This window comes from Carassius gibelio, chromosome A5, assembly GCF_023724105.1.
Source record: "Carassius gibelio isolate Cgi1373 ecotype wild population from Czech Republic chromosome A5, carGib1.2-hapl.c, whole genome shotgun sequence".
NCBI lineage: Eukaryota > Metazoa > Chordata > Actinopteri > Cypriniformes > Cyprinidae > Carassius > Carassius gibelio.
In genome coordinates, this window is record NC_068375.1 from 23,290,893 (window position 1) to 23,318,854 (window position 27,962).

Consider the following 27,962-nt stretch of genomic DNA (forward strand, 5'->3'; position numbering starts at 1 on the left):
GATCGCATATTTTGCAGTTCTGTTAGCACGAATCATTTTCTAGCACATTCTGATTCAAATTCCGATCTAAAACTTGACCATTGACTAATAGTAAGCTAATCAAGAAAAACAGGTCTCGCCAGAATTTAAGTCAGCAATTTCTATTTTTTCTCAATTGAAATATCAATCTGTTAAACAAAATCAGAAAGAGGAAGGCAAAATATATCAATATATCTTGCCCTTAGTCGGGAAAAGGTCATTCACTACCATCTTACTGTACCACACAATACACCACTGATTTTGAATCCCTCATTACCTTTTTTTTTTCTAAAAAAACACTGTTCTTTTGAACTTTATATTCACTGAAGACTGCAATAATGACTGCTGAAAACCATCTACTTTGGTGCTTCATGTGTGAATGTAGCTGTTGATGGGTCTTCCATGTGTGTTTGTTTGATTTTGGGAACATGGGATTTGATAATGAACTTTGTGTACATAGTTTTAGTAAAGTCAAATGATTTGTTCATTCTTTGATGTGTTGAAGTTGACAGATACTGCAAGGCACATTGTATCTTCAACAGGCCGACCATTGTCTCCAGAAAGCAATCACACCCTTACAGTTACAACTCCAGACATGCCTCTCACTGGCTAAAACATTTATGCTACATCAAACCCGTTAAGGCTAATGTAAACCATTAGCCTGCTGGAATTCCGATCTGTCACTGTAGGTCTTTATTCATGTGTGCTTGGCCATGTGTTGAGAAATAGTATAAAGCCTTTCAGCACTCCATGGTCAGATATGATAACAAGCTGATAACACATCAGGCCTTATACACTTAAGCGTGCACACACATGCCCATGTCTGTACACATAAGCACACGTTATTATCTTAGTGCAGGCACCCATAAGCCCCCATTTGTATGTTTTGGAGGTGCATGTCTGCATATCAGTGAGTGTTTCTGGTTTTCTCTACAGTGCATCGCTAGATGAAGGAAGCAGCTCAGCCTCCGCCTTGAGTGGACAGGTACCAATATATATACACGCGTCATGCACAGTTGCACACAAAGCTATAAACATACCTGCATTGTATGCAGCAATTCAGCTGTTCACTTATCTTCCCACACCTGATAAGAAATGCAGGTAGGATTTGCATTGAAAATAATTATTAACTGTGAATGAATGAATTATTACAACATGGTTTTTATTACAACTTGGGTTTATTTGTTGGTTGTGGGATTGGCATCTTCAAGATTTTGTTGCTAATTGACTTTCTAAACTTTTCTTTTCTTTTATACTTTAAACTTTTGTTTATTGTTGGTCCATTTATCAGTGTGTTGACTGTTGTCTAATTTTTTACACCACATGAAGTCTGCACCCAGAATTTGAACTTGCATCATACATCATCATTTTTTTAACCTGTTTTTTCGTACTCCTTAATCAAAATATCTCACCCTTGCAACGACATCTCTTCTCTCCTCTGATGATGTGTTCACTGACCTGAGGGCGGAAAAATAACCTCTTCCTTCCAGCAACCTCTGATGTTCATCACAACCCGGGAAGAAACTTTCCCTGTTGTGAAACAAATGCAACTTTATTTTATGGCAACTTTAAAGGGAAAGTTCAATCAAAAATGTATTTTATTATCAAAATTGTTATCAATTACTCAACCTCAAGTTGTTTCAAAACTAATTGCATTTCTTCTGCTGAACGTAAGACTTTTGAAAAGTCCATGGGTACCAGCAGATGTTTTACAGATTTGATCTGGATCTGCTTTATCATTGTGTTTGTAAATTCCATTCTCCCTCATTCTGTGTTTTGTGTTTGCGTGTGTGTTTTTAAGGAGACTGATCTCACTGATGAAGATGCAGCTTTCTCTGAGGTCACTCTTCAGTTCATCACAGTCCTCCTCCTCATTCATTTCTATCTTTCCAGTAAAGCTTCCAAAATCCAATGCTCTATCCAATGTATTTTTTCTCACTCACAACATTTTCACCAGCTCAATCAATTCTTACACCACCTCTCAAAAGTTAGGGTTAATAAGGGTAATTTTTTTTTTTGAAAGAAATTAAGTTTGAAAGAATTGCTTTTTATTTAGCAAAGATGCATTACATTTATTCAAAGTGACAGTAAACACCGTAAAGAAAGAATCATCATCAATATTTATCACATTGTTAATTTACCACTAATGTGGAGGGAAATGCTTTCCACGTTATACCATGAGAATGAATATAATAACATAACTTGTTTGTTTACGACTCCACAGAGTTTCTACCTTTTAATTTAGGGCCTTGTGAAATCCATTTTGAGCTCTGTGATTCACCGTAATTTTGTGGTTTGTACCCTCAGCCTTCTTCCTCTTGCTCGTTTGATGGAAGTTTGAAATCAGAGAGCAGTGACTCAGAGCCAAGATGGCCAGAGGTTCCTCCTGTGCTCAACCAGAATGAGGATCGGAGGAGAAACAAGTACCTGAGAAAAGACTACCTAAAGGTACACAGCCAAGCACGCACAAGTTCTCTGTTTTTCTCACACTCAAATATTTTGTTTGCTCGTCTACACTCACGTATCCCTCTCTTTTTCACTGGTTTTGTCAAAGACACACACACACAGACAGATATGCAATTACTTCATGCCACTTTAGACTTGCATATGTCACAGGGCAACTTGTGTTGTACTTCAGTATGTTAAAACAGTTATCTCTAGTCTCAGCCTGTGATATTTTGTTTACAGCCTCAGATATGGCAGCCCCAAACTGATTACTCATTGTGCTTCAGTCCTTACCTATGTAAACCTTGGAAAATCAAGATGTGAGGAGTTTATTCTTATTGAGGTGCTTTTAAAGGACTCTGCATGGCGAGATTAGCATTGGTTCTTAGTCTTGTGGATATGATCTTCAAATAATGGCTTGTGATCTTCCACACAGTTGGCTGTAATTGTTATATATTGAAGAGGAGAAATCCCAGACCCGACCAGAGTTTTTACATGTGAAGAAAATTACGTGAGGTCTTTTTTCAAGTACCTTGCCATTTTCACTTTGTTTTTGTTGCTTAGAGAATGGCAGGATTTGTCTGGATTTCTGAACAAATTGGTCTTAAATTGCAAAAATTACAGCACAATAGATGGATAAACACACTCTGCTTAAACAAATAACACACCAACAAACACGTTTTCATGTAATTTTTAAACTCATTTAAAAAATATTCAATTCAAGGTGAAAAAAATTAATCTCTAGGCTAGTGACCTCAACAAAAACATGGATGCTTGTCACTGAGACAAGATTCGCAGTGTGGCTCTGAGCCCTATAATGCGCTATAACAGAAAGTGTGAGTGAGTGTCAGCTGATTCACAGAAACCCCTGAAGAATGTTAACATATATGTTGAAGTGTCAATGATGGATTAAACACTATGTAAACAGATGAAATCAAAGTTCTTAAAACACACAACACCACGTGTGGAATAAAAAGACAGAACAACAACATTAAAGCCAAATCGTAGTGGTAAAGTAGGTTTGGGGCATGCTTGTTGCCTCAGGGCCTGGACCGCTTTCTGTAATGACAGATAAACAGAAGTTTATTGGGATAGGCTGCAGGAGTATTGAAAATGACAATGACTTAAACCACATTTGTAGAGTAACAACAGAATGACAGGAAATTACACATTCTAGAATGTCCCGATCTGACCTCATTTTGACTGAGATGCTTTGGCACAACCTCAAGAGAGTGATTCACAGCAGAAAGACATCTGATATTTTACCTAGCTTTAAGAGTTTAGTGGAAAGGAATTGTTCTGAGCTCCTGTCCTGAAAGCTAGTGTGATCCACAGTCACAGGAAACATTTGGTGGAAGATGTTTCTGCCAAAATGACGATTATTAAATGCAGGGTCACAGATTTTTTCCATCCTGCACAGTGACTGTTTACACAGTGTGTTCAATAAAAATATGAACATGTTATCCTAGTTTGTGAGCGATTTATAAAAAAAAAAAAAAAAAAAAAAAGAAAGAAAAGAAAAGTGAACTGCGTTTTTATATTCTTTTTACTATTGAGTCCAATGAAATCCAGGTAAATGCATTACATTTGACTTTTTTTTTATTTTTTGCATCGTATTTGTCTTTTTTCTTTCCTTTTTTGTCTTTTGTTATTTTTTTAAACCAGTGTCCTTTAAAATTTTTAAGACAATCATTGATTTATTTATTGTTTTATTGTGTATTAACTTTGAAATGTTCAATGTCAAGGAAAGAAAATATGGGTTGAAAATGGGCGACATTTTGCCTTTAGGCTTTCTTGGCAGAACACACAGAAACACACATCCATAATACCTAAGATAATTTCCCTTATCAGTCTCTTTCAAATGTGCATTTGTTTTGCACTTCCATGGAACTGTCAAAAGAATAAAATAGAGGACAAGCCCAGTCTGAGCCCAGATTTCTTAGCAATAAAACTTAGTTGACCTGCAACTGAGAGGAAGAATGTTGAGACCTTGGATAAAAGAATATTTGAATTTTGAAGAACAATTGAATACACAATAAAATTCCTGTACACACTCTGTGTAATGAATCTACTGAGGCATGTTGAAGTAGAACCTATGTGCAGTTTCAATTAAGTCCTTAACAAATGGAAGATGAATAGAGACTAGACCTGGCATGAGCAAACATGAACTTAAGCGTGAACATAAACTCACCAACAGTGGACAATAACATGAACAAAGCTAGACAATGGACAAAGAAACATGAGGGCTATATATATCAAATAATGGGGTCACATGACACTCCTGTGAACAATAAATACAATAAACCAATGAGAAATCATTGATAGAAAACTGCACAATAAAAAATAACCAATGAGAATAAGACACATGGCCAAGGATAGCACATGGCAGGAACACATGAGGGAACAGGGAATCACATGACAAACCAGGAAACTAGACTAAGAGGTGGGCCTGGGCTGTGGAGCAGCGATGGAGACCATGGTGAAGTGGCAGGCCTGGGCTGTGGCTCACTGGTGGAGCTGATATACCTACCATGGTGGATTTGACGGGGCAGAAGACCACCAGGGTGGAGCAGACAGGACCAAAGATAACACTGGCGTAGCAGATGACCACCACAACAGAGCAGATGAGACAAAAGACCACCATGGCAGATCAGATGGTGCTGGAGACCATGATGGAGCCAGTGGAGAAGACTACAACAGATCAGAAGGCCTTGGGGGAGCAGAGACATGGATGGACCACCAGGCTGTGATCTTAGAAATGTCCTCCTTGGCCATGATAGGGCAGACTGTGAGTTCAGGAATCCTTGGCAGTGACATGACTGGCAGAGGGTTTACGTGTGCCCACTGTGGTCAAAACAGTACAGGCAGAAAACTCACAGACTAGTGCCAACACAGGACTGAGCTCTGGGCCTTAAGCAGGCTCTGGAGTGGATTCATTGCTGGAGCAGAGGCTCTGGTGTGGCGGCTGTGGCATGACAAGGCTCTGGTGTGGTGGCTGTGCCGTGACGAGGCTCTCATGTGGCAGCTATCTTGTCTGAATACTCCGGCATGGCAGCTATAACATGAACAGGGTCTCTGGCTTGGAAGGCATGACGTGAATGGCTCTGTAGACTTTGGCGTGGCAGTTGAAGTTCCTAGCTTGGTGGTTGTGGTGTGAATAAATCCTGACATGATGGTTCGGGTGTGACAAAACTCCAGTGTAGCAGCCAAGACATGATAAGACTTTGGCGTGACAGACATGATGGCTGAAGATTCTCCCATGGTAGGTAGTGGAGAATCGTGGGGTTTCCTTATCCATAGTCCCACCAATAAATGAAGAACCACTCAGCAAAAAGGCATGATCTGTGTATTTTGCCAGGGATCAGTGTATATCTCCGCCTGGAAACCATGAACATATGGGTTCATTTAACCCATTAAAAAAAATTATAATTAAAATTAACTAGGTGACAGTCCACAGAATTCCTCCTCTATTCATCGATTACCTTGACAGAGGCAAAGCAAGGAAACTGCTGGGTTCACTGTGACAGGTCTAGCTTTCTGTAAAGAATCCACTGAGGCACTTTGAAGTAAAACCAATGTGCATTTTTAATGAAGTCCAAACCATAAACAAATGCAAAATGAACAGAGACCAAACTTGGCATGAACAAACTGGTGCTGAAAGCATCCTTTAGAAATGTTGGCTCATATTGATACGATAGTATCTTGCAGTTGATGGAGATTTGTGGGATGCACATCCAGGGCATGAAGCTCCTGTTCCACCCCATCCCAAAGATGCTCTATTGGATTGAGATCTGGTGACTGTGGGGATCATTTTAGTACAGTGAACTCATTGTCATGTTCAAGAAACCAATTTGAAATGATTCGAGCTTTGTGACATGGTGCATTATCCTACTGGAAGTAGCCATCAGAGGATGGGTACATGGTGGTCATAAAGGGATGGACATGGCCAGAAACAATGCTCAGGTAGGCCGTGGCATTTAAACAATGCCCAATTGGGCAACTAAGGGGCATCCCCCACACCATTACACCACCACCAGCAGCCTGCACAGTGGTAACAAGGCGTGATGGATCCATGTTCTCATTCTGTTTCCGCCAAATTCTGACTCTACCATCTGAATTTCTCAACAGAAATCGAGACTCATCAGACCAGGCAACATTTTTCCAGTCTTCAACTGTCCAATTTTGGAGAGCTCGTGCAAATTGTAGCTTCTTTTTCCTATTTGTAGTTGGACCATCATTTATTTTTCAACAGGACAATGACCCCAAGCACACCTCCAGGCTTTGTAAGGGCTATCTGACCAAGAAAGAGAGTGATTGGGTGCTGCGCCAGATGACCTGGCCTCCACAGTCACTGGACCTGAACCCAATCGAGATGGTTTGGGGTGAGCTGGACCACAGACTGAAGAGTAAAGATGAAAACGGTTCTAAAATAGGCCATTCATTGAAGGTGCGCCTTATAAAGCGGAAAATACGGTGTGTGTGTGTGTGTGTGTGTGTGTGTGTGTGTATGTGTGTATATATATATATATATATATATATATATATATATATATATATATATATATATATATATATAATAGCTCTCAAACAATGGGGTCGCATAATCATGTATACAATAAACCAATAAGAAAACAGAACAAATTCAAGTTTATTTGTATAGCACTTTTTACAAAGCAATTAATCGTTATAAAGCAACTTTACAGAAAATTATGTTTCTACAATATTTAGTAGTGGCTTATACAGTAAGTGGTGACTGTCAGTTTGTGCACGTATGACAGGATTTTCCAGAAAAAAATAATACAAGACGTAGTCAGCCAGACAATGGGCATTATTAACAGCAATTAATATATGATGCAGTCACACTTGTAGCAACATTTGTTAGTTCTGTTGTTGATTCAGGGTTATCATCACCTGGGGTCCTCTGAGGGTCAGCATCATCTCTTCTCAGGTGTTCTGGATCCAGACTGGAGCTTGTGTAAATTCTAGTTACAAAACAGAGAAACAAATAGATACGTATCAATAGCATAGCTGCTGTTCCAACAAAGAAAATATTATTAGTTTAACCGAATCTAAAGAATAAGAATGCGCATTTGATCAGATACAACTGCAGTCACAATTTAACAAAGATCTTTAATACAACCATTTATTCCGTGCTTATCTTTCCTCAATGGGGCAATAGAATACCTATGGCTGTGTGATTTCACCCAAGAGAAAGATACAGAAATGTGTAATGGATTATTAGTCATCAGCCCCTGATGCGTGAGATCTTGTGTATGAAGTTCATCTGTTTCTGGAGAACGTGCTCTCCCTACTATCCCACGGAAAATACAACACACCAGCTATCATCCCAAATTTGTAATGAATCATATATAAACAAAAGAGAAGCTGTAAGGTCTGTTTTCCACAAAATAAAAGTGTTTGAAACATTTGAAAGCAATTAATGTAAAACAGCCATGAGTATTAGTATTAATTGATTGATAGATGTATTATTATTATTAAATACATTATTATTAAATACACAGGTTTTTTAAAACGAAATAGCATTAATAATACAGTAATATACTACTTTATTGGTTTATAATTCAATAGAAAGTATTTTAATAATAATAATTAATAATGTGTCAGTGTGGTTTGAGACAACTACAACCCTGTCTTTGGTCAGACAAACAAACTTTATCAGATGTGAAAGAGAATCTGGTTGGATGAGGCAAATTTGTTTAAAATATTTAACTAAGATTAATTGATTAAAAATAATGAGGAATGTTTTGTGAAAGAGGAAAGTGAGCTATTCCAAATATAATGAAATATAAATTATTCTGGCCAATAACTGCCTAATTAGAGAGTAAGAGACTTTCTGATTTTGTAAATCTGAAATGGATTTCACCAAAACAATAAAACTGTGAAGAATTATTATTCTTATTTTATTTCTTTTGTGGCATTCCCCACAAATGCTTGAACAGAAAACAGTAAAGAAATACATTACTTACTAGACATTGTTTGAGAAAATAGTGGACCGCGTATAAGTGGCTGAGGGCTGGAATATGCTAATATGGGACAGTCTGCCAACAGTTGTGGGTGGGGCCTGAGCAGTATGATGTCATATTGCTCAGAAAATAAAAACAGCTTGATGATTGAGACTATTTAGGGTTTTTAGCTATTAAAAAATGGAGTGAAAGTATTTCTATCATTGTAGGGTGGTTTTGTCCACACACTGCTAAAACACATTTATGCAAACACCATGTAATAGTGAATTTTGTGATAAGAATTTCAGTACAAAAGTACTGGTTATTTTATATAAAACAGAAATAAATCAGATAAACACATCTGCTCCTCAATGTAAGTTTATCGAGAGTTATGACTAGACTGGTTTTAGTCAGATTTAAAGTGGTGATAGAGTCAGCATTCTATTCTTTTATCTCTAGACCAGTGGTTCTAAACCAAATTCCTAGATCCCCTTCAACACACTTGGCATTAACATACGATCGCCATTATCTGTTTAAGCAGATCAGATTGGATCATCAGTCAATCAGAACACTGCACGTTTACACTTGCCAACATCAAGTGATTTCTTTATCTGGATGACCGATTGGATCTATCCTTCCTGTGCAATATTTAAATAAGTCTTCTGTTCAGTTCTTCTGACAGTTGTGGGGGGTGGGGGGTTACATCACGTTGACCTGCGGATGCAGACATGATGGCTGCATTGTGTTTAAATTATGTTGAGATCCGATTAAATTGCATCCTCGACTACCTCTGGACCAAGACATCATGATCAGATAACATTCATTCAGAATCGCATTTACACTTGTATTTTCAATGTGTACATCTGGATACAGGTCGCATTTTAATTCCAAGTGTAAACGCAGCCTTTGTATGTCTCCTTAATCAAACACACCTGATTCAGATTATCAGTTCATTAGCAGAGACTCCAAGACCTACATGCAAAATACGCAGTTTTTGGGGGGCTCGGGTATATTGTTGAGAAGCATTACCCTGTTTAATGCATTTCTGATGTTAAAGGATGATAATGTAATGAATATAAGGAATCTGTCTCTGTCTCCCTGTGTTTCCCACTCTAGTATAAGTGCCAAAGTGCTCGAAGAAACTCCAGTGGCAACGACAATGATTGTGAGGTGAGACTTTGTGTCGACTCGTGACCGTCTACATGTCACTCTGCTCAGAACACAGTGTCATGAAAAATGAAGAAACTGCGATGTTACCTCTTGCAGAAACTAAAGTAAACACCCACCATTACACAATTGCAACAGTCCGTTTCAGCGTGGTAATTGCGTTTGCTAGCTTATTTGCTTCATTTTCAGTAGCTGGTTTTAAAAGTACTACTGTTACTTGTATCATAAAAGACAATGCATGTGCTTGGGTATGTATTAATTGTACTGGCAACACTCAGTGATACTCTTGGTGTCTTAATAGCATTAAATGCTGGCTTAACATTTATTACAACAGATTTAAATTTTACATTTCATGACCCCCCCCTTTTTTAATGACATATTTATGTTAACAAGTGCATAAATAAATAGTATGTTGCCTGTTTCCTTCACTTCCCTGATAAGTATTCCTATTTTCACTTCTTGTCTAGACTTCTATATCATTGTATTAGCTACCCACTAAGACCATGTGCAACATAACCATACAATTTTCATATTCCTTAACCACTTTCAGTTCTTATTTCATGATTTATCAAAGATTTCAACCAAAGAAATTTGTATAGTCTATCTATCTATCTATCTATCTATCTATCTATCTATCTATCTATCTATCTATCTATCTATCTATCTATCTATCTATCTATCTATCTATATATATATATATATATATATATATATATATATATATATATATATATATATATATATATATATAATTTTTTTTTTTTTTATCTATATAAGTTTTATGCTCAGCTTTAAATATTTAATCAGCTACAAATTGGCTCTTTGTGAATGCAATCTGCAAAATGTTTTGGAAATGTATGGTGATTCAATGGTCAAAAGTTGTGGGAAGCCTTGTTTTTGTAGCCTTGTCTCATTCTGTTAAAGATAAATACTACATTTACAAAGTTAATTAACAACAGACCATCTTAGTCAGAAGAATCTGGATCCATTACAAAATCCATCAGAATTGTTTGCAGTGATTCCATATTTGTGTTGTTACAGGAGGGGATGCGATCTAATGAGTTCACCACAACTCTGACTGTTTTTGGTCTGAAACCCAGATCAGGTAGTGTTGTCCTCTTCTCTTTCCCTCATCACAAGTTGTCTTTTTCTTGAAAATTTGTGATGGTATTGCCAAGGCTTGGCAGGCTGGCAAAGCATTTTCTTTTCAGTGTAACTGAGCAAATTCAAGTATTTTTTTTTCCACAGATATCATATTTTGAGACTGTACTCAGATCTCATGATGTCTGTCATTTCTAAAAAAAAAATACTTTTCCTCACCTTTGTTTAAGAGGACTTTGGAGGTCAAGAAAATGTATTCTGTGGAAAGATATTGTCTTGAACTAGTTGTATTTCTTTATCATTTCTTTTTGATTTTTTTCATGTCATTGCAGTTCAGTGGAAAGCACAAGGAAGGCCAGTACTTCCTGTCTCATAGAAATACAATAAGAATTATGCTGCATGCAACAGAAAAACAGCTTGTTTTGCAATGTTATCATTCTCACAAATGCTTTCCGTTTTATCATTTATGCCAATTATATTTTTCAAATATTTAGATAGCTGCAGTAAGGACAACAGCAAGACAAAAACATGCTTCTGTATTTTTGGTTCATGTAAATTTGGCCTCATGACAATATGAAATACGTTATTCAGTGTTCTGGAAGTACTATGAAAAGTCTATATCGGAGTGTATTTACACTTTCTTTTTTTATTCCACATGCAAGAATGTTTATGCACATTTTAACTAGGGCAGCAACAACAAATCGATGAAAAAATATTGATAATGGAGCTATTCTAAAGTAAGTTTATTTATTATTAATTAGTCAGGACTATTGCTGATCTATTGTTGGCAACAATGGGAGACCCCAAATCTAATGAACAGAAAGAAGACACTTAGTAACCACATTTACACCATGTAAAAATTCAAAGATTTACCAGACTCTGAGATCAAACAGCTTCGTTTCTTAGGGCAAGCTTGCAATGAAGAGCAGCATGATAATGATGTTGACTGTGTGTGTACTACTCAGCCTTCTCCCGTGGAAATCGTCAAGACTCTAGCTCCACAGAGCCAAGCTTCACCATGAGGAGAAAAATGGAGCACCTCAGAGAGGAGATGGAGCAGATCCGACTCTTGCAGCAGGTCAGAATTGCACTGTAACCCCTCTGGCATATTTGCCGAAGTATAATGAAAAATGATTGCTTCATATCTCCAGGGTAAGCCAAGTGAAGTTAATTAAACACACAGACAAACAAGTTCTCTTTAACAGCGTGCTATTAATGTTGTCAGAGCTCACGTGTGATAACAGTGCTTTCTTTCATCGGTTTTCTATATTAGTTGCTCTGTGTTTCTACTTGCCACTGGGAGCTATTACCAACAGGGTTATTTGTACTTGTTGAGTCATGATGCCAGAAAGGGAACATATATTTCAGACAATAGTCAGTACCATATAATCAAGGAATTCTAAGGAAAGGGATGATGATTAGGTGTTGAAGTCATTATATATGGATTGAAACCACTTTTCATGTGCGCTTCACATGCGGAATGCTATTTTATATGGCACACTATTTGAGTTGCGGCCTGTGTAGAGCTTTCAGTTCATTACTTACTGTATAGACCCCTTAAAAGTTTGTAAACATTGCAACGTCTCCGGGTGAGCGGGGTTGACAATGTTGACAAGCGTAAACTAGCACGTTTTAGGAGAGCTTTATTAAACATGGATGCAGAAGAAGGTTCGTAACTGTCCGAATATGTACAGTCACTGACTCTGTGGGACCGTGACAACTATTTTTGTAAATTAACCCTCGCGGATGGAAGCAGGCTACCTGACCCGTATGCCATACGGCCATATGAATGACTTTTGGGTGGTTTGGGGAATTTTGTCAAGGCTTATTTTCTAATGTAGCCTATCGCTGGGCTAACTATGATTAGCAATGTGTATTATTTTAAGAGACCATTGAAAAGATGGCACTACCATCTATCGCTGTATCTTTGTTTAACATTTAAACTAGCTAGTGCGCTGAAGGTTGGCGACTTTTCACCTATAAAACAGAAACTTGCTGATTTACTAGATAAAACCAGCACACCAGTTCTTGCCCTTGCTAATGATTTCCTATCATGTCCAATGTCTTAACCTCCACCTCAGTCATATGCTGTCCTTGGTGCTGAAGGGCACCCATGTGACAGCCGGAATGACTGAAAAGAGCAAAGACATCTTATCTTGACATTTATCAAATGGATGATTCTTGGTTCTCATGATACACTTGTCCTTTATTTTTGAAATCAAATGAAGTAAACTGAGTGTTTGTATGTGTTTGCAGAACCTCGAGTCTAGGCTGAAGGTTTTGCTGCCAGATGATGTGGGTGCTGCTTTGATGGATGGTGTAGTTTTGTGCCATCTGGCTAATCACATTCGTCCTCGTTCTGTAGCTAGCATTCATGTACCTTCCCCTGCTGTGGTAAGTTTCACTGAATGTTCCATACAGACCTTCTTGGATCTCCACTTTAATTGACATTCATTAGTAAATATTCAGCATTTGAAACTAGCACATACATTGCTTGTTGTTTCATGATTCTGTTTGGTGTTAAACTTTGTGTCCACGATCTCTCTCCCAGCCAAAGCTGAGTATGGCCAAGTGTCGGAGGAATGTTGAGAATTTCTTGGATGCATGTAAAAAGCTTGGAGTGCCACAGGTAGGATTGAGCGTTTCTTCTTCTTACAAATGCTATATCAGTTATCAGCTTGTATCTCCTTTTTTAAATCAGTATCAAATTCATATTTTACAAGTACAATATCATCTAAAGAAATATTGATAGTTTATGAGATATAACCCTGCAAGATTTAACATTCTGCATTTAACTAAGTTAAAGGGAGTTGCTGTGCACTTGTAAGCGGTGTATTTATGCATTAAACATTTTTTTCATTCAGAAAGGATACATTAAATTGATCAAGTGAGAGTAAAGACATTTATAATGTTATAAAATAACCTAAAGACCAAAAAAGAATCATGGTTTCAACAACAATATTAAGCTGTACAACTGTTTTCAACATTTGTAATAATATTAAATGTTTCTTAAGCAGCAAATCAGTATATTAGAATGATTTCTGAAGCTTCATGTGACACTGAATATACAGAGTAATGACTAAATATATTTTAAAATGCCTTTTTTTATTTTTACAATTATTAGAATTTGAAATCTGCAATAGATCTATATTTATTTCCTTGTGTTTCTGAACAGGACAAGTTGTGTTTGCCGCATCACATCCTGGAGGAGCGAGGTCTGGTAAAGGTCGGTGTCACTGTCCAGGCACTGCTGGATCTTCCATCCTCAAAACCCAATCAACTTTCTACCATGTAGCATCGCTGGATCATGGGACGTCCACTAGCATCCCTTTATCCTGCCTTACCACCTCATCCTCACTCCTCACTCTCAGTGCTGATTTTTGACTTACTATGGGGAAGTCATGACCCTTCACAGCTGTGGGGAACAGGCCAGCTTCTGCCTACCTCTTATAAGCCTCTATCAAGGGGTCTAGACATTTTAAAGCTCCAGTATTGTGCCCTATATGAGGGAAAATGTGCACATTTCATTCGGAGGGGAAATACCTGTTTCTATTCCACAGCTGGCAATGCCGTCTGTCCCCTCTTAATGCTGGACACCTCTGTCTCCTTTCTTTTGTATCTTCTTCTCATCTCTCATGTTCACTCTTCTCTTGGACGGTGAACCCCCAACGGGTGAGGAAAGGAGAAAAGCCGACTGAATCTGGAGCAGAGGGAAGATGATATTTCAATGTCACTCCACCCCTCTCCTGTATGAAGTCTCTAAGAGCTGTCAGACATCTTGTTACATTCTGACTGTTTCCTGTCTGCTTGAAGAAATAAGTGGGACAGAGACATGTATTGATGTGCGTGTAATAACCAGATCTGCAGCGAGGACACCTGGAAAGGACAGACAAAGGCATTGCCATAAAATTGGTCTTTGCTGTCACAGCAGTCAGGTGAGTCACTGGCAGTGCATTAGAGAGTATTTCTTTCTTTCGGCATGCCTGGAAGGTTTTAACACTGAAGACACTGCTCACGTGCCTGCACAAGACAAAGGCTTTTTTTGTGTTCTTTTACGTACGTGCCAGCGTTTGCCAAATGTTTGTTTTTCCATGACTGTTTTTCTCACAGGTTTTATTAAGTGCTTTACGTGTGCCAAGAATTCACCACATGATAACGTTTCGCAAGTACCAGTGTAAATGCATTGTGCTACATTATAGACTGTTGTGCAGGTTTGGGCACGTATGTGAAGTTTTTGCCCTAAAAATAGGCCAATTAAAAACATTTGCAAAACCTACATTAGCAAAACCTAATTATAATTACAGAGTAAGAACAATCCATTAATGATAGATGTGCATTTTATTAAACGATTAAATTTGTTCACATTAGTTTTTTTTTTGTTTTGTTTTTCAAATCTCTCATGTAAGAACACAGAGACTTTGATACTTGGAAAATTGAGTGAAGTCAATTAAAGGGTTCGATGTGCCGCCGTTCATTCACCACAGTGTAAACTGAAGGTTTATAGAAATTGTTCAAATATGTGTAAATAGTTTGCATTTAATTTATCATGGACTTTATTTATTTACCTTTATGTACTTTTGTATGTTTTATTTATTTCTTTATCAACCTCAAAAATCAGCAATCTGATTCTTGAGTGTAATATATGAATTTCCATACATGGAAATTGGAGCAGCCCTCTTAACGGGTTGTTGCTCTGGAAGTTGCTTGCAGTCAGTTTCTGTATGACTCTTCGTTAACATGCACAACAGAAAGCCAGTTATGTGAGGAAGTCATTTGTAGAAGATCAGATGCAGAATCAGCATTCACATTTTTGATTTTTTTTTTTATAATAATATTTGACAGGAGTGTAAACAAGGCTGTGAGGGATAGGAGTTCAAGGGATTGTTTAACAACTCTTCAGCTGATGAAAAGTTTTTCTGATAAAAAAGCTTAGTAAACAAACTCCATAAAACAGTTTTAAAGGTTTTAAGTTCTGAAAACTATGTGAGCTTGGGTAATTCTACAGTGTACCGTTGTAAAGACTATAAGTCTGTCTCTCACAGCCTCATTTTTATCCACTTTAAATTCAATCTGTCATCTAATTTGACTTACGGTAAATGTCCATTACAGCAGCAGAATCCGCTCCAAACACTACAATATCTCCACTTCGGGGTGTGTCTGTAGAAAGTATGTCTGAACTGTTTATTTCAGTGCATGACCAATTTAATTGTCATCATAAGTGTTTTTTACTTGATCTTTCTACACATTTTTTTTTTTTTTAATGCTCTCGGCACTCTTAATGCTGTGTGCCAATCCCACAATTCATCAGGTGATCGTGCAACTTTACTCCCATAAGAAAAATTGAAAATGCTTGCTCTGCTCTGCACAAGTGGATGGTGCATGTAAACGTGAATGCTGTTATGATGTCTTAAAGGGACGGTTCACCTAAAAATGAAAATTACCCCATCGTTTACTCACCCTCACGCCATCCTATGTGTTCTTCTTTCAGACAAGTACAATAAGAAGATTTTAAAAAAATGTCCTGGCTCTTCCCAGCTTTATAATGGCAGTGAAAGGTGGCCGAGATTTTGAGGCAAAATAAAGTTCATCCATCCATCATAAAAAGTGATCCCTACAGCTCTGGGGGTTAATAAAGGCCTTCTGAAGTGAAGCGATGCATTTGTGTAAGAAAAATATTACGCCATTCCAGACGGAGGATGCGTCCAAAGTTAATTAACTGCTTCCAGCATATTGTGATAGGGTTTTGAAGAGAAAATGTTCATTGATTTATTCCTCTCAAAACGTCATTTTATACTCTGCTGGCAGCAGGAGCAGCTGTTGACACCTTTTCTTTGGAAAGTAGTTTTAGGACCCAGATTTTGTTGAGATGAGTAATGTCTCGCTCCCCTATCATGCTACACACACCATGGCAGATACATCTGGTTCGGTTCCACAGCTTTGTGATGGATGAATAGGTGACAGCATTTCCTCAGGCTTTATTGCCTCCTCGACAGAATCTCAGCCAAGAATGTAGGTTTTCTAAAGGTTACAGGTCCCATTAAAAAAAAGAAAATGTTTTTCTTTTAGTTTCACTCAGTTGCACCCTCTAATTTAGCTGTTTCTGTTTGCTTGCCTTTATATTTATGACACAATTTCCCAATAAGCCATTTGTCATTCATATGCTTCCCCTGCCATCACTTCTGAAATAGGTCACCTGCTTCAAGGTATAGACTGCATACTGCATGCTAGTGTTTTAATAATATGCTTTAGTACTCGGTATGCAAGAATAATGATTGAACTGTAGCAGAGATAATCATTGTCACATGACCTCAGATTGACAAAAGAAATGCTGAATCAGGGTTCATGACACTTACTGCATTGTGGGGGGAAAGTAGACCGCTTGTACGGAGTATGCACATTTACACTTCAATGAGAGGAGTATCCTATTTTAATGAAGTCATGTTCCCTTTGTTTCCTCAATTAAACTCCATCGTGACAAAGCTTTGAAATAATCACTCTTCAGCTCTGATTCACATTCCTTTTTGTGAGAAGCTGTTCAGTTTGTAAAAAGACGTTTTGATTAAAAAGTAATAGACAGGTTTGAGATGCCTCCTGCGCAGTGCGTACTGTATGTATATGTTTTTGTATATGACAACTTGATTGCATGATTGGATCATAGCATCATTCATGTACATAACCGGTTTCAACACATTAGGATGTTTCCTAAAAAGGCAACCAAATGAAACCAAGGTCAAAATACTGGAATAAATTGATAATTTACAGTGTTTCATCGTGTCCTTTGTCATTTCATTTGTGCTTCTTCACGGCAGGAACACAATTCTTCATGACACTCTCTTAAGTGTCAAACTAAAAAAAAGCATTGTTTACAATTATTAGTATGAGATGTGACTGTATGTCCGCTACATTGTTATTGAAGTATAAATCCTTTTCCAAGGAAAGCAATTATCTCTTTTCCAGAGAATCAACCAAAGCAGGGGGTCAGGAAGGAAGGGCTGTGCTCTCTCAAGCTACACTTGTGAACAAAAATTAGCAGACTATTAATTTGATGTTGTTTGCAGCTCTTGTTATTTAAAGCTTTAAATGTCAAATCAGTGTAGCATAACTTAGAGTCATTCAAACACAGTTTGTATTTATCAGATATATTTATGTGATATGAACCTGTGTGTGTGTGTGCGTGTGCGTACAGGACACAACTGTATAATGACATGTGTATGACACAGGTATTAAAAGGAGAGGGTGATTTATGAGGACATAACCCATGTCCCCATTTTTCAAAACGGTTACAAACCATACAGAGTGAGTTTTTCTGAGAAAGTAAAAATGCACAAAGTTTTCCTGTGAGTGTTAGGTGTAGAGTTGGTGAAGGGCAATAGAATATTCAGTTTGTACTGTATAAAAAACATTACGCCTATGGGATGTCCCCACTTTTCACAAAAACAAACGTGTGTGTGAATGTGTGTATGTATGTATATATATATATATATATATATATATATATATATATATATATGTGTGTGTGTGTGTGTGTGTGTGTGTGCGCGCAACTGTTAAATGTACTGCATATTATTTAAAAAATTAAAAAAAATGGATTAAAGAAAGAGCAAAACAGAAATGAGTTCATGCTTCTTGGTATATTGGTTTATAAAAGCTATAAACTTGCTGCATTATATAGCCTATATCCTATTGAAGGCTACACTGTAAGCTGTAAGTTATTTGTCAATTTTCTGTCACTTTTTATCAAAAAGGTAATTGCCAACATATTTCCCTTCAGCATAAAACCCAGAGGGGACATTTGAAGCTGAAAAAAAGAGAAATGTACTTTCGGGAACTGAAAGACTCGTGTTCAACAAACATTCCTCTTGCAAAAAGGTTTGGTTTGTGAAAAGTCTTTGAAAGACGATATGTTTTTCTTGCTGTCTTAACGTGGCCATATTTCAACAAACAAGGAGAAAGTGAATAAACAGAGGAAGCCAAAGTAAACACAATAGCCTAACAATGCTGATTCACACAGCATGACATAAATGCAGAACGCTGGAATAACACGACTGCTTTATAACAAACCTTTACCAACAGGATTATTTAAACAGTTCAAACTCAATGACAAAACCATTAAAATGTTCAATGGAACTAGCCTTATTATCTTGACAGTGTGAGGTGTATGCTGTTCAAGAAAAACCCTGTAACTGTGCACAAGGTAGGCAGTGAATTATGCTGAAGTATGCAGTGAGTCACATAAGAGGGTGCTGCTGTATCCAACAAAATCTGAGAACACTGAGAAGTTCATTCAGACCATCCTGAGGCACCTATATGGGCTCATCCTATCAAGATCTTTCTATTACAGAGCAGTGACAGTAAGTGGGCTTGTTTAACCTGTTCTTTGTGCTATAGTAGCATAAAATAAGTTATTTCTTCATCATGTGTGGATATTTTACCCGATTTCTTTCTCAGCACATGTTCAGATCTGCTTTATGTATAGGCTGAATTTAGGTTGACTGAGTGGATAATTTTCCACTCTATAACTATATATAAACTATATTTGTGTTTTGTGTGTGCAGATATCAACATTAATGAATATTTGTGAAAAGTTTATCAAAATAGCAGCTTTTATTATACAATATAATTAATACATTATAAGGCATTTTTTATGTGTGTGTGTGTGTATATATATATATATATATATATATATATATATATATATATATATATACTCAAAACAAGATCTGCTAAAAAGAACAAATCAAACTATAGCTATGACAAAATTGAGTTTGCTTCTTTAATCATTATACTTTGTATATATTAAAACATAATTACAAAATTAAAATGATTCTGAACACCTTGATATTGAATATCTAAAAAATCCTGTATAACGATTTAATCTCACATTTTAAACATAATGAAAATTTTATATTTGTGTGTTTTTAATATTATATAAAAATAAAACATATTCTGTTTATGTAACATCATTAGATTCGAACAAGATATTAACTTTTTTGTAATTTTTTTTCATGCATGCTCCATTTATATTTACATAGTAAATACCTTCCTCTCTATTTGTGAATAAAATCAGATTTGGGAATGTGTTTAGGGGACAGTTCACCGAATCATTTACTCACCCTCATGTTATTCCAAACCTGTATTACTTTCTTGCATGCAATATTAAAGTAGCGTAAAGTAAAGTAACCAAACTGTTTGGTTACCAGTATCAAAATCCCTTCTTTCATGGTCTGCAAAAACATTTTTTTTTTATTCATTTTTGAATGAACTGTCTCTTTAAGGCGAGATCGTGTATTCTGTCACATACACCGTGATGCAGAACAGCTGTTTTAAGGTTAGGATGCCAAAGAGCTGATACTAAGCAAGCTCTACCAAACTGTTCTGGGGAAATAAAGGAGCCACACCTAATGCAGTTATTCATTTTCCAACCACATGGGGAAAAAAAAGTCGGCGACAGCGTGGGTGGTCTAAACACCACCCTTTTTAAAGACAATATACTCTTTTATCATGATTGAATATTACATCACCCTAAAGGTAGCAAAAACAAGTGTGAAGAGAGACAACTGATGTAAAGGTTTAATGTTTTTTTTCCTCTCTAGATCCTGATAATTACCTTCAGAAGAACATGTTGCTGCTGAATAAGTTTCCTGCATGGCTCTGTGCATTCACTCTGGTTTTGCTGACTCAAGATCCAGTCTCTACATCAGAGGTCACGGCCTGCGGGGTGGCAGGTAAGCTTTCTGGCTAGTTCCACTGAAATTATATATTTAAAAGAAAACAACTAAATAAAAATAAATGGTACCGTTCTAGTCATTCTGACTCAACATGACTTTTATCCGAGCTATTATAGATTCTTAAGTAGAGCTGTAAAATATAATCCTTTTTTATAAGTTTCATATGATGAGCCAAGCTTTGAAAGGGCTATAAAGAATCTTAATTTTATTTTTATTCTTATCAGTTTATATACAATTTATTTATGTTATGTCTTTTACCCCTTTTTCTACCTGGTCTTATACTTAATTTTTTACATTTAATAAAAGATCAATTATTTATTTACTTTTTTATTGCCATAAGAAATTGTAGTAAAAATAGCTTACGGTTTAGTTACATTAATAAATGATAATAGACACTTAACATGAATGCATCCATTAAGAAATAAAGCACAATATAAATTTAATGAATGCCAAGTTCCAGTGAAATATCTTCCCAGTCGTCTGTGATGTCTTTACTTCAATCCTAATGTGTGTATTGTGGTAAGTGCGTGATAGTTCCTCTGCAGTTGATGAGGTTGTGGAATGCAACAACATCTGTGTGGGTAGAAAGAATGAGTCTAGAGTCACAGCGTGTCTCTTTCATTTGTTTAAGTAAAAGCTATTAAGTTTATGAAGGCTAAAATGGACAGTATGTGAGCCCTCCACAATGCAGAAAGCTAAATCTCTGTCACTTACTTGCTTAGTGGAGAAGAGTGGAGAAATATGCTCAACTAAGCTGGTTACAGTTGATTACACATGTTCTGGTAAATAAAAATAAAAACTGAAAAGAGAAAAACTGGTAGAAAGTCAGTTACAAATTGAAATGTAAAATGTATGGACATTTTAAGAAGAATTTCAAGTACATGTTGAGAGTTGGATGGCTGAGTTCCCAAATCAATAATGATGTGGCTTTGAGAGAATCTTCGGATCGTTACAGGTTTAAAAAAACAAAAAAACAACAACAGCCCTAAACACTTAACAAAAAGAACCATTTTAGCATAAAACGGTTGTTTAGGACGATATGACTATAAATAGAACAATTACTATGAATAAAGAACCTTTATAGAACCATCTTGTTTAGAGTGTACAGTAGGTAAACTGATAGCAAATCGTTAACCTAATAATGTCTTTAACATTATGACACCATTTCTATTTCCTTTTGACATCATTTCCTTTCTAGCTTTACTGTATGATCAGACACACAGAGGTTTTTAGCATGACTTTGTATCACAGATTACTAAGAATTTTGAGTTGACTGGATTTCACAACGGTTACCCTCATACACGCACAAACATTTTGACTCATGGGATTGGAATTGAGTTTAGAATTAGAGCTGGATGTTTAATGCACGTGCTTTGTCTGTCTGTAAGCTAAGAGTAGTAAGTAGAGTTAACGTTGTTCATAGACATACAGTGTTGATTTCCCACAGTGGATCCACCTGCTAATATTGAGATAACGGACCCTGGCCTCCTGGGTTACCTCAGTATCCACTGGACTCGGCCAGCCAGCCTCCAGAACCTTTCAGGATGCACAGTACGATACCAGCTCAGATACTATGACACCTACGAGGAACGATGGAGGGTAGGAACCCTCGAGAACTCGCAAAACACACACACACAAGTTTGTTTTTGTGAAAAGTGGGGACATCCCATAGGCGTAATGGTTTTTATACTGTACAAACTGTATATTCTATGGCCCTTCACCAACCCTACACCTAACCCTAACCCTCACAGGAAACTTTGTGCATTTTTACTTTCTCAGAAAAACTCACTCTGTATGGTTTATTAGCCTTTTGAAAAATGGGGACATGGGTTATGTCCTCATAAGTCACCCTCTCCTTGTAATACCTGTGTCATACCCATGTCATTATATAGAGTTGTGGCTTGATGTCACAAAAACAAGAGCACACACACAGGCACGCACGCACGCACACAGTCTCATTTATTTTATTTTTAGCACGTAAGCATTCATTTCTCAGGCTCATCTCACAAACTTATTAAACTTAAGTCAGTTCCATGGAACTCCTTGTCAGAGCCAAAATCCGTTTCATTTAATGCAACCCTCCAGAGAGAACAACTCCCTGCGGGTGATGTACTTAGTATTCAGACAGACATATTTGTTTTACAACATGTTCAAAGTTAAGCCGCATTTCATGCCTTATATATATATTTATATCATGCCATTATTCTTACAAACATAGATATTTCTGACTCAAAACTGCCCTGTTTTTTGTGTTGTGCAGAGTGTCCGAACTGTCAAGCTGACTTACGCTGCTCAGTTTGACCTTGAGAAACCAGTCAAGGTGAAAATCCTCACTGTGCTGAAGTGTGCCTGCACCAATGAGACAGAAGTCCAAGGGCAGGAGAGAGAGTGGGTGCACGCACCTGAACCTACAGGTAAAGACTCGAAACCTTTCAATCCCACTGAAGCAAACATGAGCAAAGATCAGCCATATACTGTGACTGTGAGGAATCCAACTGAAGCCCTAACTGTATTCCTTACATTGCTTAGTTGCCTCTCTTAAAAAAATAAAAAATAAAAATAATAATAATTTTACATCTAAAAATAGTTACTTTTGAAAAATATGTTAAAAACAATCACTCAGGAAATGTCTTTTTTAGACATAGCAGGTCATCTCATTGTGTTCGGAGATCACATGAGCAGTCGAGCTACTAATCTCTGTAATTCCTGTTACTGATACATATGCTGGTGACAATATTCATGGCTGATGGGAAATGGAGAATTTCCACAGTCATGCTGGTAACTGTAAATGTGTGCTTTTTCTGCCGATATCTGATTGTGAGCATCAGATGATGAAAATACAAATTAGGTAGAAAAACATCAGTCAGATAGTAATTGCAGACAAAAAAATTACTGTAAGTGATTGCGTAAATGTGAAAATGTTGGCGCAATTCTTTGGTCTTGTAGACTTATACGTTTGTGTAGCCACCTGAATTGACACTTGAATATTTTCTGTTTATCTGTTCCCAGCCTTTTTAATCTGAAGTATATTGCATAACCAAAATACAATAATAATAAAAAAAAAAAAATAGGAACATGCTAGCCTAAACACATCCATCTGGGATCTATTGCACAGACATTTTCATAATAGAATGTCCTGTTTTCAAGGAAATTGCTTTTGAGGAGTGAACCAGCTGATGCACGATTTAGAGTCTTTCTATGAAATTGATCAAATCAATCGCAGTGTAGGCCTAACTGTGTGTTGAATTACATTTTACCTTAAATTTGATAATAACTGCATAATTTTAATTGATTAGTTCGAGGAAGCTAAGTTGCTTCATTCATTTCTAAGCAGAACTGCATTCTACTGTTATCCATAATGCTAGAATATAGCATATCACAATATTCAATAAAATTACAATTACTATTTTGACTGTTGTCATTTACTAATTATCACTTGTTAAACTAAACATGTTATCACCTGTCTCAGGTGTGGCAGGATCAAGAATAAGAGATTTCCAATGTGTCTACTATGGTAAGGAGTACATGGAATGCACCTGGAAGCCAGGACCTGTCCAGCCTCCGAACTCACAGCATTACCTCTATTACTGGTGAGCACTTCCATGTGAAATGCTGCTTACAAACATCATTAATGCATTCCAAATGATTTCACAGATGCATTAAGGGCTTCTGCCTTCAGGGGGAGGAGAGGACAGGTTGAAGCACAAATATATTTACTTAAATGAATTGAGAGATCTTCTAGTGTTCACCGTTCAGATGTAAAAGCTTCGGCTGTTTTATCTGTTCTGTTGGGGGAAATGAAAGGCTATGCTCAATAGAGTATGCAGCTCACACAGTTACTTCTGGCAAGGTTTAACATGAGCCACGGTTCTGATCCACTAGGATCTGATAGCTGCATTCCACTGCACTACAAGTCAAGACAGAACTGCTTAGCTGGAATGAGTCAGCGTCTAGTTCTTTCAGTAAATCTATGTAACAGATCACAATAAAACGGAATCTTCAATATGATGTCAAAATACCATTTATAACACAAGCATCTATTCATACTCTGAATACAGGCATAATTTCTTGCAATGGTCAATCGCATGCATCATTTTCTTTCTAATGATGTCTTATGATGCACATAAAAACAAACAAGTTTTATGTTGACATTTCACATTTTGAATGATAAAATAAGTGCACTTAATGACTTAACTTGATGAGTAAATGTGTATCTGTTTTTCCAGGCACAGGGAAATGGATGAAACAAAGGAGTGTCCAGAATACATCGTATTACCCGAGGGTCGTAGGGGATGCAGGTTTCCTCGAGAATTGCTCTTGGAGTTCTCCAAGTTTAATTTATGTGTAAATGGATCCTCTCCAGCAGGAAGTTTGAGAACGGCCTACTTTTCTATTGAGGTCCAAAACCATGGTAACTACACGCTGCTTTATACATGTCTGAATAAAGCTCACAATAAGTCTAGAATCTGCCAACTTGGCTAACTAGGGACATTTAAAGTGCATTTAAAGAACATATTCCTCCTTTTCTTCTTACTTTCTTTCTCTGGGCAGTAAAACCAGCAGTGGTCTCCACTATGGATGTGTCGGAGACTGATGGAGGTTTGAAGTTAGATTGGTCACCTCCTAGTGGTCAGGTGCCAGAACACTGCTTGGAATATGAGGTGGAAAGCAGCACTGCGATGGAAAATGGCGAAGAGAAGCAGGTATTTTAATCTTTATTTCTTCTGTCCAGTGCAATTCGATGAAAAAATAAACATTATCCTTGGCTCTGTTCTGCAAACCCTTTTGGTTGCTGCATATTTTAGGTGCCTCACATTTTACACATGTGATTTTAGTTATGGGCTGATAAGAATCAGACATATAAGATAAGGGAAACATCCAAAATGCCTTCGGGAGAAGGGACTGGGGAACACTGATGACAACGTTTTTTATAGCTTTGTAACATCCAGTAATTTGTAAACACCGCTTGTCTTCATGAACAACTGCCATTCACTTTTATTTCATCCTGAATCTTGGCATACACTGTTAAACCAATATTTGCTTTTGGTAGTGTGTGCCAATACAAATATCAAAAAGAGCAGGAATTAAGACTGCCAAAAGCACCCATGTTGTGTCTGTTTGCCCTTTAGGAAAGAGTGGTTATTCAGAATTTAGCGGACACATCGTATGGCCTTCTGAGAGGGGTAGAAAGTCAGACAACTTGCTTCCGAATCAGATCAAAGGTGAACATGTACTGCGCTGATGGAGGAATTTGGAGTGACTGGAGCCAAAAAAAGTGTACAGGTTAGATCTTCTGTATCTTTTGAAACATTTCTAATTGACAAGTGTTCATGAATGTTTGAAGATAGTTGTATTTTAATTCAACGTGCTCTTGAAAATTCATATAACACAGCCCAGGATGTTAGAACTTCAGAAATGATTAATTAGATTGTGAACAGTCCTTTCCATTTAAATGATTTAATGTTAGATTGGATCATTTATAACTTTCTCCTCCTGTCACCATCAGAAGATAAGGAAACTCAATACATCCCACCATGGAAATATCTCACTCTGGTGGGCCTGGTGGTCATTGGCATTGGCATCCTCTGTCTTTCATTGTGGATATTACAGAAGATGTAAGTATGTGGCCAATAGATTTAGAAATATACAGATGCATTTACAGATTCTTTGATGTTTATTCTTCACCGATTTTACATTGACTCTTAAACTCATTGCTGTTCCCACAGCTGCATAAAAAAAATCATCAAAAAGGATGCCCTCTATACATTATACAAGGAAAAGGTCAACAAGACCATGCCCACTATCCTCAGCCCTATTTTCAAGTGATGCTCCCTATGACCTGCTACGCTGAACTACTGTTTTAGCAGTCTTAAACTACAGTAAAAGCACTCTACTTGGAGAAAAACAAACCTGAGAACACCCTTAGTGCATTTAAAGTGATAGCTGATAGAACCAGTAATCTTGTGAAATAGATATGTATGGCTGGGTGATATATCTAATGATATGATCATGCACATTTAATCAGTAAATCTGGTTCTGTGATTAGTGCTTAATTGCCATCACCTGCTTTTAAATGGATCGGCACTTAATAGACAGAGCCGTAGATCACTGACAAGCTACGCAATATCATGTTCATTATCGAACACGATTAATCTGCGATAATGAACGTGATATTGTGTAGCTTGTCAGTGATCTATGGCTGTGTCTATTAAGTGCCGCTCCATTTAAAAGCAGGTGATGGCAATTTAGCACTAATCACAGAACCAGATTTACTGATTAAATGTGCATGATCATATCATTAGATATATCGCCCAGCCCTAGCGGAGACCTAAATGAACCACGGCACTGACCTGAATGTATGAACTACTTTGTTTACCAAGCCACTGTACTACTATGTGATGTGTTTACACACACATATAATGTGTTTCACTTAAAGTTACTCATAGATATTTTTTTTTTAAATGCCAATGATTTTTCAAATGCCAGTGATCTTGCCAATTTAATCAATGGGTTTTCAAATGCCAGTGATCTTGTCACATTTATTTTTCTATCAGCTTTTTTGCTGTTTCACTTGGATGTATGACTTTCAGTATTTGAGTTTGTTTTACTGCTGATTACATAATGAAGAAATCAGAAGTAAAGAGCATTCATACACTTTGGGAAAAAAAGTGCTAACTTTTAAATACACTAATAAAATACATTTTTCTTGAATTTATATCCTAATTTGTGTACGTTTTTGCAATAGATACAATCAACAAGAAGTCTGTAAAACACCCACCACTGTGAACAGATATGCAGTTACAAAACATATTAACATTGTTGTTCAGTTCCTTCAGAACAAACATTAAAGCACCCATGGTGGTTATCATCACTTCCTATGCTGACTAGACCTGGTGAATATGTACCGTGACTGGAACGGTGATGTTTGGGTGGACCATCATGACAGTATAGTACCAATGAAGAACTCTGTGAAACAGGGAGTTATTGTATTCAGAGAATTATTGCTAAGGCAACAAGCAGTGTTGTTTTGATAATGTTATACATTCATATCTTATCAAGCCACAGTCCTCCAATAGTAAACCAACTTAATTTTCTGTACCCTACTGATTTGATGTTGATGGATCCTAGTGAGGTATCCAAACCCTGCTCACTTTATGACTTTATGATGTTTGTTGTGCAAACATATGTCTTTGTTTTTCTTCCGTGGAAAATTTTGTTTTGGCCCCTGTTTACTTTCATTTATGGACTACAAAGTTCAAAGTTTCTTCAAAATATCTTAGTTTGTGTTTTGCACTTTGATAATGACAGTTCTTTTAGATTTTTGACAAAAGGCTTCTTTGCTGGCCGGTAGATAGCAGATCTTTATTTTGACTTTATTTATTATGATTTATTATGTCTAATTCATTGATAGAATTAGGGACTTAAATTTTAGCATATTTCATTTACACCATCTAATTTATGATCTGAGAACATGAAATTTTTTTTTTTTTTATAATAATGAAAGTAAATGGAATGGAAATTTTCGAACATTTAATACATT

General features: G+C 36.9%; 2 protein-coding genes across 6 annotated transcripts in view; both read left to right on the plus strand.

The window, feature by feature from the left end:
• lrch2 (leucine-rich repeats and calponin homology (CH) domain containing 2) overlaps positions 1-17,458 on the plus strand; it is a 68,453-nt gene extending 50,995 nt beyond the window's left edge. For 2 of the 4 annotated variants that reach the window (XM_052592607.1, XM_052592609.1), the window contains 9 exons: positions 955-1,003; positions 1,820-1,858; positions 2,326-2,466; positions 9,543-9,596; positions 10,635-10,698; positions 11,660-11,772; positions 12,951-13,088; positions 13,246-13,323; positions 13,870-17,458. In XM_052592607.1, the coding sequence (XP_052448567.1) occupies positions 955-1,003; positions 1,820-1,858; positions 2,326-2,466; positions 9,543-9,596; positions 10,635-10,698; positions 11,660-11,772; positions 12,951-13,088; positions 13,246-13,323; positions 13,870-13,989 (796 nt within the window). In that variant the 3' untranslated portion in view covers positions 13,990-17,458. The remainder of the gene's footprint in view (positions 1-954; positions 1,004-1,819; positions 1,859-2,325; positions 2,467-9,542; positions 9,597-10,634; positions 10,699-11,659; positions 11,773-12,950; positions 13,089-13,245; positions 13,324-13,869) is intronic. The other 2 variants (XM_052592608.1, XM_052592610.1) reach the window with 1 other exon arrangement.
• Positions 17,459-18,887: 1,429 nt separating this feature from the next.
• LOC128004610 (interleukin-13 receptor subunit alpha-2) lies at positions 18,888-27,137 on the plus strand. Of its 2 annotated transcripts, none has more exons than XM_052592617.1 (10): positions 18,888-19,045; positions 20,288-20,419; positions 21,870-22,021; positions 22,683-22,836; positions 23,892-24,012; positions 24,649-24,833; positions 24,974-25,125; positions 25,552-25,705; positions 25,929-26,037; positions 26,149-27,137. In XM_052592617.1, exons 2-10 carry the CDS (start codon positions 20,314-20,316, stop codon positions 26,246-26,248), a joined length of 1,233 nt encoding a protein of 410 aa, XP_052448577.1. In that variant the 5' UTR covers positions 18,888-19,045; positions 20,288-20,313; the 3' UTR covers positions 26,249-27,137. The 2 variants fall into 2 exon arrangements, with proteins under 2 accessions (XP_052448577.1, XP_052448578.1); XM_052592618.1 differs by having other exon boundaries at positions 25,932-26,037.
• Positions 27,138-27,962: the final 825 nt, after the last annotated feature.